The sequence below is a fragment of the Belonocnema kinseyi genome, chromosome 3 (genome assembly GCF_010883055.1).
Source record: "Belonocnema kinseyi isolate 2016_QV_RU_SX_M_011 chromosome 3, B_treatae_v1, whole genome shotgun sequence".
Lineage (NCBI taxonomy): Eukaryota > Metazoa > Arthropoda > Insecta > Hymenoptera > Cynipidae > Belonocnema > Belonocnema kinseyi.
In genome coordinates this window covers 46,275,862-46,289,399 of record NC_046659.1, presented here as the reverse complement: position 1 = coordinate 46,289,399, position 13,538 = coordinate 46,275,862, and the positions used below count along the sequence as shown (strand labels likewise).

At 29.0% G+C, this 13,538-nt stretch overlaps 1 protein-coding gene across 2 annotated transcripts in view; it reads right to left on the bottom strand.

The window, feature by feature from the left end:
* The window catches only part of LOC117169060 (protein tumorous imaginal discs, mitochondrial-like), a 121,073-nt gene extending 110,279 nt beyond the window's left edge, over nt 1-10,794 (bottom strand). For both annotated transcript variants that reach the window (XM_033355162.1, XM_033355163.1), the window contains exon 1: nt 10,352-10,794. In XM_033355162.1, the coding sequence (XP_033211053.1) occupies nt 10,352-10,547 (196 nt within the window). In that variant the 5' untranslated portion in view covers nt 10,548-10,794. The remainder of the gene's footprint in view (nt 1-10,351) is intronic.
* Between the last annotated feature and the right edge of the window lie 2,744 nt (nt 10,795-13,538).

The following is a 13,538-nucleotide window of genomic DNA, read 5'->3' as shown; positions in this document are numbered from 1 at the left end:
ACGCTTATGAATCTGTTTCGGAGGAATGGGTATTTCGGAGGAAAATAAAAGAGAGAGGGGGAGGGAGAGGGGAACACGTGAGGGGGGAGAGACAGAGAGAGATTTGGGCAAATGGTTCTCACAGGTTATTACACAGATAAAAGCCAAAATGTATTTGACAATATACATGTAGCTTCCCAGCATCCCTAGTAACACGAGTAACTTTTAGGGTTTTAAAATAATTTTAACTTATCTTTAAAAATAGTTTTATTAACTATTTGAAAAATTTATTTTAGAAAAAAGTCTCTCAAACATTTTTCATACGTTCTGAAAATTTATATTGTTCTTTATATAAAAATGGATTTTTCTCGTTAATAATTGCTGTGCTGCAAATTGTTTGAAAACATTAAAAGATGCATCGAAAAAGGTAAATTATATTTTTTGAATATACACACATAGACTAGAAAATAATTTGTATGAGAAATAATTATGCTTAAAAGTATCATGTAATTATTTAAGCAGTAAGTTCTATCTATGTAGATATCGACTTTTTTCAATACGCGTTTTTATTACAGGTGTCGCTTTTTTATATAAGGAATAATTTTACAAAAGCGATTGATATGACATTGGAAAATAAAGAAAGAGCATAAAAATTAAAAGCACAAAAATCCCAAAATTTAATGTATACAATTTTTGGCATCAGTCTGCAGGTTTGGATTCAGATATAAATATGGGGGTTGTTTTTGTAACGATTAGGGGTGAAGAATAATTTTACTCCTTAGTTATGCTTTAAGAATACCATGTTAATATCTTAAAAGTGTTTTCCATCTAGTTTCCTTTTTTTAAATACGTTTTTGCAGCACGGGTGGTTGATTTGACAAAAGTGTTTCATATCATATTTGAAATCAAAATAATAGCAAAAAAATCTAGCCTAGTCATTTTTTAAATACTTTTTTTCATTAAAGGGGGTACTTCTTTTAAATAAGGATTGATTTTACAAAAGCGATTCATAGCATATTGTAAAGGAAGAAAAAATAGAAAAATCTGACTTCTTTATTATTTTAATTTAATTATTTTTGTAGAGGGCGCCGCTGAGTTTATGGCAAGCTAGCGCCGCCCTGTTTTCTCGAAAACTAATAGAGAAAAAAAACTGTTGGTAAACATGTATCCAAACTTTTAATAAATAAATAACTGCAAATAAAAACTAAGAATCGAATTTTATTTTTAAAGAATGTATATTGAAAAAATATTCATAGTGGTATTAGGAATTGCTTCCAAAATATTATAAAAAACATCAATTTCTATTTTCCCTGACAGCTACATCAAAATTCCCCTGACATGTGGCCACCCTGGAAATTTCAACCTAAAATTTGTAATCTTCATTTTCTACAAAAATCCACTTTTGAAAGGTTTTACACCTAATTTTTTGGCTTACAATCAGAAACGTTATTTCATGCCACAGTGCGATATAGTCACACTAAATCTTTATTTTGCCGAAACAGAATAATTTTTTGGCTGAAAACTTTATTATTTTTACTGCGTCTCATAATAACTCAGGAGTACGTTTTTATTACATAAAAAATTAAAAAATAGATCTTCAGTCGCTATCTAAAGACGATTTTCAAAAACCATGCAATTTTGTACTTCCAAATTCTTGAACGATTTATTCAGAATTAGTTAACTTTTTCTGATCAACTTTATTTTCTTCCAATTTAGCAACCCATATATCGGGAGCAAGATTTTATTCTTTGTGTCAACTGAAAATTGAGCTTTTTATCGCAATTCGGACCAATCTTATCAATTAACAATTTTAATAAGTTAACAATTTTATCGTAACAATCCTATTCCAATATTAGGTTCTTATCATTTTGAGATTGTAAACTTCCACATTCCCTTTCTCGGAAGTGGATATTTTTTAATCATACTGTTTTGGCCTCAATTTAGAAATACTTCAACTCGGGAGTAAACTTTTGAACAGAAAGTTTCTTATTAAAACGAAAATTTGCCGGACTAGAAATTTTAAATATGGCAAAATTTGCCTGAGCTCAATATTCAACAAATTGATTAACGCAACGGTAATGATATTTAAATAGTCTCATGTACAAAAAAGTAGTATATTTCGAAGCCTGATCGACATAAAGTTAATATACCTAGCTTTATTTTTTATAAACTTTATATATGCTTTGCAAACGATATGTACAGTAGACAACATGAAAATAATTAATTTCTATTAAAATTGTTTCAAACTTTAGCGGGCATATTCTCATAGCGCGCTACGCGCGCGGCTCGCAAGTTTGAACGCGCCTAGGGCGCGCGACTGTTGGTTCTCGCGCTCGATAATGTATTGACCTCGCACTATGCGCTCGATTTTTGTGCATCGACTTTTTACAACTAACCGTGAAAGCATCGCCAACAGTAATTTGGCAATTGTGAATTCTCTTTTGTTAAAGCTCCTTCGGCCTTAACAAACACATTCTCATCCCGTATCTCGTGCTTCGCACTCGAGTTTATCCCTGAAACTTTTTATCATTCCCATAAATGTTGATATCGTTCACATTTTTACGGCTACAGTTTTAATCCTTAAGCGTGGTTTGGAATTCCAGCTTTCCGTTTTTCGAGAATAAGCCGACCGACTTGTTCTCGGAAATTGGAGGGTTGCGATCTCAGGCTTATAACTGCCATTCGATTGCTGCGTAAGCTTCAACCGTCTTAGGTGACAGAATTCTCACGAACCGGAGGCAGCAAATTCTCGCCGTATTCCAGTGGGAATGCGCGCAGGTTTTCTCGGCGTTTTAAAGAGCTACGAAAGATCGGTAGCATGCAGTGTCTCCAGAACTTGGGATTTTTCGGCCTCCACCATTCTCCCATCTGGGAGAAACACGTGCAACTGTAGCGTGTCGGTGAATCGGCTCTGTTAAATGCTGCGAAAAACAGCCTCGTGTAAAAACCGAAAATGCACGAGCCGGAATCCGAGCTCTCCCGACTGCACGAATGACGATATAGCGGCTCCTCAAATTTATTCCTGTTTTGAAATCCCGAGCTACATTAGAACCATTAGACTTCTTGCGAAGAGGAAGATATAATTTAATTTATGTAAATAGATATAGGAGGCTAGATTTCTGGGTCGAAAATGTTGCAAATTTAGTCCTCCATGTTTGGTTCATATTTTCAGTCGACTATTAATTTTTAACAAATAAAAAACGAATTTTTGACGAAATCGTTAAAATTTTAACCTAAAAAATGACTTTAAAAAAATACATTTTTTAATTGAACATTTTAGTTTATACGTAAGTTTACAGTTGAAAAAAATAGTTTTTAACCCACCAAAAATGCTAATTTGCAAATAAATAACTGAATTTTTAACTAAAACAAATGAATTTTCAAAGAAGAAGAATAATTTTACACGAAAGAAGTTAGAAGATAAATTTATAATTAAAAAGATAATTTTTCAAGAAAAAAAATGGCAACAAAATTGTTCAATTTTTATCTATAGAAACGAATTTTAAACTGACACAATAAGTATTCAGACGAAAATGTACTAGATAAATTTTCTGATGAAAAATTAAATTTTCAACGAAAGAAATTAATTTTAAAGTAAAAACGATTAATTTTTAACCAAAAATGGACCAGGTAAATTTTCATTTAAAAAAATTAATTTTTAATAAAAAAGCAATCGAATCTAAAACAAAATAAACAAATTTTCAATCAAAGAAATGAATCTATGTACAAAAAGAATAATATTCTTCTAAAAAAAGACGAAATTGCAACGAAATATATGAATTTCCAACCATATAGTTGAATTTTCAACTAAAAAGATCATATTTCCATGAAAAATTGAATAGTTACATTTTTGGTTGAAAAATAATTATTAACCCCAAAAAATCAGAATTTCAACAAAATATTTAAATTTCCAAGCAGAAAAATGAATTTTCAAACAAATAATTAAATTTTTAATCCAATAATTTATTAACGAAAACAAAAATTCAAAAATTTGTTAATCAATTTTAAAAAAATTATAATTTTCAACAAAATAGATCAATTTTGAACGAAAAACGGTTACATTATCAGTTTAAAAATAAATTTAGAACCCAAATTTTTTCCGCAAAACAGTTTAATTTCGAAAAAAATACATTGACCAAAAATTATACAGTTAAATTTTCAGTATAAGAAAACGTTTTTTCCAATAAAAAAAAGTCGAATTTTCAACAGAAGAGTTAAATTATCAACCAGCAAATCAATTTTCAAACAAGAAGAATAATTTTTAATGAAAAAAGGATAAATTTTTACTGAAAAAAACAATTAAAAATTTTTTTTAACAAAATCATTAAATTTTGAACTTTAAAAATGAATATTAAAAATAAAAAAGAAGTATTTAACCAGAAATGAAAAAGTTGCGTTTTCAAAAACAAAATTCGAAAAAGAACACAACATTTTTTTATTATTTTGTAAAATTTTTTAAAGGGGTGTGAAAGAGTGTAGTGTTAAACAATAATTAAAACTTTTAAAAATTTGTTAAGAATTTCGTAAGGTTTCACGAAAATGAAAAAAAAAATCTTTTAAGTTCCTAGAAATAATTAAAATAATTTTTTATTCCGAAAAATTAATTTAAAAATATTTCAAAACATTACAGAAGATTTAAAAAATTCTGAATGAATCTGAAATATTTTAAATACATTTTTTTTTATTTTGCAGTAAAAAAAAATTAGGAAAAATCGAAATAGTTTTTCAAAACTAGAAGATTGAATGATGTGACAAGATAAGAAAAAAGAATTATTTTTCTAATATTCGTTTGAAAAATTTTAATGATTTTTTATTTAAAAAATGTGCTTAAAGAAAAAATTTAAACTGGTTTTTAAACATATGAAGGGATTTCCTAAAATTTAAAAGAAGACTGTAGAAGATTTTGAAGCAACTTGTTTCAATTTGTTAATATTATAATAAATAAATAAAAATGGAGCAAATGCAAGAAATATTAAGAAGAATCGAAGAGATTCAAATCGAAATTTAAACTTAAATCCTGTTAGAAACTTAGATTTTTAATGATTTCAAACGTAAACTTTAGAAGCTTTAAACAAATTCCGAAAGATATCAAGAACATAAAAACTCTTTTTCTTAAAATTCCTGGGGACAATTTAGAAGATTATAAGTCAATTTTTTACATCTTGAATAATTTTTCAAAATTTTAAGAGAATTTTAGCCTGTCTTGTAAAATATAAACTTGCAAAATTTTTCGGAAATTTTCTTAAATATTTCTTGGTTTCTTCCGAACTTCTAAATGTTCTAAATGTCTTTTAAGAAGACTCGAACTTTTCCTAATATTTTGTAAAATCTAATAAAATAAAAATCTTTACAATCCTATAGATTCTTTTTTGACACATCTCTTTTCATGCTATTTTAGGGTGGAGGTTTTAAGCGAAAAAGCCAACAAGTTATTAACTTGGCCTCATTTGCTTTCTTAATATTTGAAAACTTTACAAAACCTTTAATGTCTTAAAATACTTATCTTAATATTAGAATATGTAGCTTTTACAATTTTATGTTAATTGCAAAATAATTGTAATTATAAATAATTGTAAAATAAATTTAACAACAATTTATTTTATGATGAAATATCTCATGGTTTCAGAAGGACAAAACAATTCTAGAAATAAGAATTTGTATAGTATCTTATAACTAAAAAACATACTTTTAGAATATTTTTCCTTGATTCTGCCCTAGAGTCAAACATGGTACAAAAAAACTGTCGTAAAATTTCATATAAAAACTGTAATGTGTATACATTAATTTTTTGAATGAAAAATAAGAACACTTTATAAATATTCCTTAGTTTTATTTTAATATGATACTGAGCGTTTAGATTTCAGAAATGAAATTATAAAAATATCTCAATTAGTTAGTAAAATACTATTAAGAATCGCTTTTCAACTTATACAAAAAACTTAAAAAATTTTAACAAACGGTTGTACAGATTTGTCCGAAGCATAAAGCAGATTAAAATACATTAAAAAAATAAGAAAGGGCAGAAATTCATGCAGTTGTCTGTTAAATCCCACACATTTTTTATAAAATTCCTTTCGACACCACCTTCAAAGCAAAATTTTCAGCACATTTTTATCAAATGATAAGTTTTTTGTACTATTATATCTTATCAAAATTTAATATAAAAATCTGAAATGTTAAGTGTATTAAAATACTACAATTTTTAATGTTTCCAAATTGTTGGAAATAATTTAACAAATTTTATGGTATATGTAATTAAAATAAATTTTTTAAAAATCGAATTCAACTTATTCCAAATCAACTTTTTTGAATTTTCAAAATTTGTGTCATTACATATTCTGATTGGAAATAATTGAAACTCTTGTGAATTAAAGCGGGCATTCGGCTTGAGAAAAAATGTGCTAAAAGTAATTTTTAAAAAGTCATTCAAAGTTTAATCTTAAACACTGATAATTGTACACATTTTCCAACCGTATTTTTTTTATTCTTCTACAAGAAATTTTAGGATTTACAATTTTTTAAATAAGTTTATCCTACGTTTCTAAAACTCTTCTAAAGTTTTAATTCTTGTTGAATCTTGTCAATTTTACTTAATATTTCTTGAATTTGTTCTATTATTTACATTACAATTTTTTTTAATGTTATCTTATTAAAAAATGTTGAGTTTAAAACCTGCTACACTCTTTTTTAAAATTTTAGGAAATCATTTGATGTGTTTAAAAATCTTGTCAAATTTTCTGTTAAAGTACATTTTTCAAAACAAAAAATCATTTAAAATTTTCACGCGATAATTAGAAAAATAATTCTCGTTTTCTAATTTTATCCGGCCTTCTAATCTTAAAAAACTGTTTCAATTTTTCCTGATTTTTTTTTAATTTTGCAAAATAAAAAAAATTTGCCTTAAAAATTATTCAGATTCTTTGACAATTTTTGACGTCTTTTGCAATGTTTTGAAATGCTTTCAAATAATCTCCTAAACCTAATTTTTCTAAATAAAAAATGGTTGTAATTATTTATAGGAAACTAAAATAATTTTTTTCATTTTCGTGAAACCTTTTGTGAAAGCATTAAAATTATTGTTAATTGCATTATTATAACGTGGCAAATATGGGTCGACCAAAAATTTGAATTTGCCGTATTTAATTTACTCCTTTTACAATTCCCGACAAGGTAAAAAGTTATAAATAAGTGTAATTTGAACTTTTATTTACATATCTTGACGTATTTTGCTGTTTGTTTTGTTCATATAAGCCATTTTACTTACAAAAAAAAAGAAGTTGCTAAAGTTGTAAAAGAAAGGGTCGTTTCAAATTCTAAAGCATCTACTAGACCCCTTTTCCAACTTTTAAAAAATTATAAATGAAATTTTTATAATTGGTTTCCTGATGAAAATAATTCACAAAATATTTTCCGTTTTATTTAAAAAGATTAAAATTTTTCGTGTATATACTCTTTTTCCCAGGAAGAATGTCTAAAAACACTTGAATGGTAAGTTTAATATGAGAAATTCAAATTTTTGGTAGACCCATATTTGACACGTTATTATAATGCAATTAACAATAATTTTAATGCTTTCTGCTAACAAATATCTTCAAATTTAATTCAATTTCATGTTCCAATACTTTTATTTTGGGAAAAAAAATTTTTTCATGAAATACAGGATGGTACCAGCTATTCTATAATCTAACTGTTTTTATTATTTGTTAATCCTTTCAAAATTTCTGAATATCTCTTAAACTTATTCAAATTTGAAAGTAGATTTTTAAACCAACAGATAATTTAAAAAATTTGTAATAAAATTGCATAAGAAGGCGTAATAAGAATTATGTTCCTTAATTTAAGATGTAAAAACATTTCCTTCTAATCTTCTAAATTTTTCCCAGAAAATCCTTGAAATCTTTCGGAATTACTTTAAAGCTTCTAAAGTTTAGTTTTGAAATCATTCAAAATCTAAATTTCTAACAAAATTTAGGTTTAAACTTCGATTTGAATGTAATCCTTTGATTTGTAAAAAACCCTTTTCTAATTTTCTCTTAAAGCACATTTTTAAAAAATCATAAAAAATTTACACAGGAATATTAGGAAAATGATTCGTTTTTTTCTAATCTTGTGAGACCATCTAATCTTCTAATCTTCAAGAATTATTCTAATTTTTCCTAATTTTTTTTTCTGCAAAATAAAAAATGCCTTTAAAATTTTGCAGACTTACTCAAATTTGATAGTAAATTTTTAAAATCAACACATACTTTAAAAAATTGTTTACGTGGCGCGATTGCGGATTTCTTTTATCACTCTTCTGTTTGGCCGAGGATCGGCGGTTAACAGTCACTGCGCTGTCGACCGAACGACCTCGTTTAGGGAGCAACTACTTTACGGTGGTAACTTTCGAGCGAGCTCTTAGCGTTTTTTCCTTTCGGGTACGATCCACGAGATTTCCGGGTTCCATCCCTTCGCGCGGACCTTTTCGGTTCTTTTTCGAAATTCTTATTTCCCTTCGACCACGACGTCGAATACGCATTGATTGCTCATTTCTAATATTTTTTTATGATTTCAACTTTACACATACGATTTACTGAGCAGCCTACCCGTTTTTTAACTTCTAAATTATGTATGTAATATGTATATATTTTTTTAAAAGTGCAATTATATATTTGAGAATCTTTGAAATTCTGTGAAATTGTTGTATGAAAAAATATAATTTTTGGATTTTCTATTATTTTGTAAGCTTTCAACATTTGAATGTTTGGTTTTTCAAGAAAATTCAAAAAGTTGTTATAATAATCTTGTAGGGCAATTAGAAATCAAACTTTTTCTTCTCTTGCCTTTTTTCATATCGTCCGTTATTTGGCTTAAAAGTTTCATTTTCGTGTTTTTTTTTTAATTTTGTAAATACTTTATCTCTGGTAATTTATGGTTTTATAAAAAAAGTTTTTCGAATAAATTGTTCAAATTTGTGAATACTATAAACATACGTACAGAAAATTTTTGAATTTTGAAATAAGTGGTCTCAAAAATATTCAAAATGTGCTCACTTTTAGAATATTATATCCAAAATAACTGGCTAGCCAACTTGACCTTCAGTTTAGGACACTGAAAGAGTGTACCAGAGGCCAATCTGATAGAATGATTTTTTCAAAAGTTATCGTGCTCACAGACAGACAAGCATACAGACATACCGGCAGACACATTCGTAAAAACCTATTTTTCGGATTCAAGGGGTCTCAAAGCGTGGACGTTTGACAAAAACTGGAGGGGTGGGGGTCAACTTTGACACAAATCTAATACCTTCTCTGATGAGTATGTAAAAATGATTTATTTGTCATGAAAAACTTTTTTATAGTTCTGTTTTTGGTTTTAATAGTAAAAAAATATCAAAAACTATGCTTCCTATCAAAAAGTGGTTAATAACAAATTTGTAGATCTTTTTTGTATGCTGTCAAAATTTGAATTTTTTATTTTTCAACAAATTAGAAAAATTGTTATGATAATATTGTAGGGCATTCGAAAAGCAACATTTTTCTTTTCTTGAGATTTTTTCATAGCTTGCGTTATTTGGCATAAAATGTTAATTTTCGTGTTTTTTGGAATTTTGTAAATGCTATAACTCTGGTAATTTTTGATTTAATGAAAAAAGTCATTAGGATAAATTGCTTGACCTTTTGAATACTATGAATAAACGTACAGATAATTTTTGAATTTTGAAAAAAATGCCCTCAAAAATGTTCAAAATGTGCCCACAATTTGAATTTTTATCCAAAATGGCTGGCTAACAACTTGAGCTTTAGTTGAGGACACTCAATAAGTGTACCAAAGGCCAATTTAATAGATTTTTTCAAAATTTATAAAAAGATGTTTAGAGCCCTTTTTAATAAAAAATGTCAAAACAACGTTTAACAAATATAAATCGTTGAAAAAATGTAAAAAGACGTTTTGAGATCCAAACATAACAATAGACTTAAGTGTGTATTCGCCAATAACCAATGATTTGAATTCATAAAAAAAAAGATGGAAAAGAATGGCAATCTGACATTCATCCGACCTGAAGACAGAACAAAACTAGAGCCCGGGGCTCTTTAACAGAATTTTCTGGACTTCAAGACTATAGTATAATTTTCATAAATATACCATTTCTCCCATTCCAAGAACGTGGTTACAGGTTATGTATGTACAATTTTATAAATGTCACAAGCACTTCAACGTCAAAGTGACATGCACTATTAGTTATATATTTATGTCATAAACAGCCCAAAATAAATTTAAAAGCCTATAAAACATGTATTTAAAGCCTGAAAACAAAGGTTGATTAAAATCATATATAAGCAATGATGTAATCCACTTAGTTCATGCATTGATACGATGAGAAATACGTTACATTTTTCGACTTTTTGCCGACTCCAGACGTCGATACCCAAAGCCACAGTAGCTAAGTATCTTTGACAGGCATTACAACGTTGTAAAATGCCACTTTGTAAATTGTTCGACTTAGTAAACCCCGCTAAAGTCACATTTTTCGAAGTAAAAATTGCCGCAAGTCCTTTACCGGTAGCCATGTTTGATGAAAGTCGCATGGCAATTCCAAAGGTCACGTGATACAGTAAGCAGACGAGCTCTTTTTTCAAGCTAACAATTTTTGCATTTTGCACTGATAGAATAACAATTTTCTAAAATGTTGATATCTTCCGGTTATAGAGAGAAAGAAAACCGACACTTCTGACGAACATAATGGGACAAACACAAACAACTAATGGCCTTTTCATTCATCTACGACCTCCTTGCCGGCAATCAGGCTGGGTCGACTCCCATGGGCGCGTGTGATCGCATATACTTTTGTAGTTATCGACCTCCTGTTAGATGGCTCTACTGTAGAGGCAGAAGTGGGGGTAATATTTTCTTAAAATATATTAGCGTAGTTATTCTAATGTTTGTCGAGGTTATGTTTTCGTCAACAAACGTCAAGTTTTGCATAGTTTTAAAAATTTGTGTCTCGTCGTATTAGGTGAAATCAGTAAATTGCAAAATAAACAAAGTTAAAGTAAATAGAAATTTTGATGCTGTTCCAGGATGTTACTGATTTTACTTGCCTATTTTAATACGAATAAATAAAATGTCGTATAAAAGGTACATTTTATGTGTGAAGTATTTTTTATTTATTAGAGAATTAATGCAGAATTGTACACATTTATGCCGAAAAATGATACAGGAATCAGTATCTATACATTTTTCGTTTTAAATTTGTATAATTTTGAATTAATTCGTTTATTTTCTCTTATTTAAATTCACGCAACGAATTCGAATAATATACACACATGCGTGCGCGAAAACACAGATGAACGTAACTTACGTCAGGCATGCCAAGAGCTTACCGGTAAGTTGTCAATCGATTTTATTTTCGAGACTTTACCATATATGTGATGGTCTATTTACACGCCTGTCTTACACAGACGCAAAATGTTAGAGTGCAATAAATATGTGGTTTCGTCACATGGTAGAATGAGAAGAAGATACATTTTCCGTTTGCATACAACAGGCGTGTAAATAAACCTCCTATATTACCAGTGCTTATACTGCGCAATAAGTGGCGCGTGGCAAAAAAACAGAGTGCATACATATATTTCTGTCTCACAGAGAGCAGAGAACGTTCTCAGCATTGCGCCTGCGCCGGGAAGGATCGCTAAATTATGTATACGTCAAATACATGATCCAACAAACCATGGTCCCGCCAATTCGATGCTCAAATACGTTCGACTTGGAGTGAACCGGCTCCCCCCCACAATACTCACTGCATTGGCGCGAATGGAAGGGGAAGCCAACTGCCTGCACTCGATCCAAGATGTCAGAAAGGTCGGGTGCCGAATCTGCTTAGTTGACTTTTTTTTTACTTGCGCCTAACAGGACCATGCTTTGTTGGATCTTGCGTCAAATATATATAATGTCATTATTATTCTCCCCCAGCCAACCCAACCAAAGTTGGCGGCGCACGCGCAGTGCTGTGAACGCTCTCTGCGTGAAGGTGCACTCCCATGTGGACAGGAAACATCGGCAGAAAGCAGAAACTCGTGAGAGTGAAAGAGACAAATATATCTCTCCATCTCTTTCTCTCACGAGCTTCTGCTTTCATGGATATATATTTGTCTCTTTCACTCACGAGTTTCTGCTTTTCGCCTACGTTTTTTACTCACATGGGACTGCACCTTCTGACAGAAATATATGTCTGCACTCTATTTTTAGACTAAAAGCCTCTCGCGCTGTTAGCAATATAGGAGTATTCACTTGAAAAACAAGTCCGATTATAAAAATTGCGTACAATTGTGATTGTACTTGCATAAGCTTATTATAACATATAATAGGTGTAACCAGGTATGTAACAGGCGTTTCAAAATAATTCGTTCAATTGTTATATTTTCCAATTATGATACCATTCATTTTACAATGCGTTAGGGTACTTTTCATGAAGGCCTGTTATGAATTAAGGTTTCATGTAAAAAAATCAATCTCTGGTTGAATATTTTGAAAAAGAGCTATATTTAAATGAAATAATGATTTATATGCTGAATTAATTTCAAATTTTTTAACTAAACCGATGCGGAGATAATTAATGTCAAAGTTGACTACTTTAACATGTAGTTCCTGAATAGTGCATAGGCAATCTTCACATTTTAATTTATAGTAATTAAACGCACTGGTAGAGAAATTTAAAAAATGTCGGTATCAGTGCTGCTTGAAAATACAAATTAAAAAAAATATATCAAGTTTTTCCACCGTGTATTTTCATAGATAATTCAATGAAAAACATCGTAATTTTAGTCACGTTCAAACTGATAAACATAACAGAATCGCATAGGAGCAACACTGTTTCCTCTCTCCAGCTTATCTGCTGTACCAAGCTACTCAAACGCACATCATAGTTGATCAGCCATGGTTAGGTTTTACTTGCGACCAGCCCCATGTATCGCCCCCACTTTTCTGTTTTCTTACGATCCGGAGGGGAATCGACGGTCAAACTAATTCAACAGATGTCGCCACCAACAGTAGGTCTTTTTTTGATTGAATTGCATTAAGAAATAGCAAAAATAATTAAAAACTTGACGCTGTTTGCAAATAAACAAAAATATATATATGCAAAAATAAGAGTAACTATTAATAATTATTTAATTCATTAATAAGCTAATTAATTAAAATTTAATTTTAAGATACATTTTGAAAGCAGTTCGAACTTCATATTACTATGATTTATTTTGTTGATATTATTGATTTTATTATTTGTCCTAGTTAAAAAATATATATTTATTGTTAAAATTATCAACGAAGCTAATAAAATTTATTTAAAACATATACATGATCAGAATAATTAATAAAAAATATATCACTTATATCCAACATAAATATAATAATAATTAAAATATGTAAGTCTACAACTTGAGTTACAAAGTAAAGAATCTTTGTACCTTTAAAATCTTAACGATTTAAAGTTTTGAAGGAAATATTTTTAAACAGTAATATTAATTTGAATTAAAATGTTTTAAGGGAATAATTTGGTAAAAAGTCATTGACAAGACTGA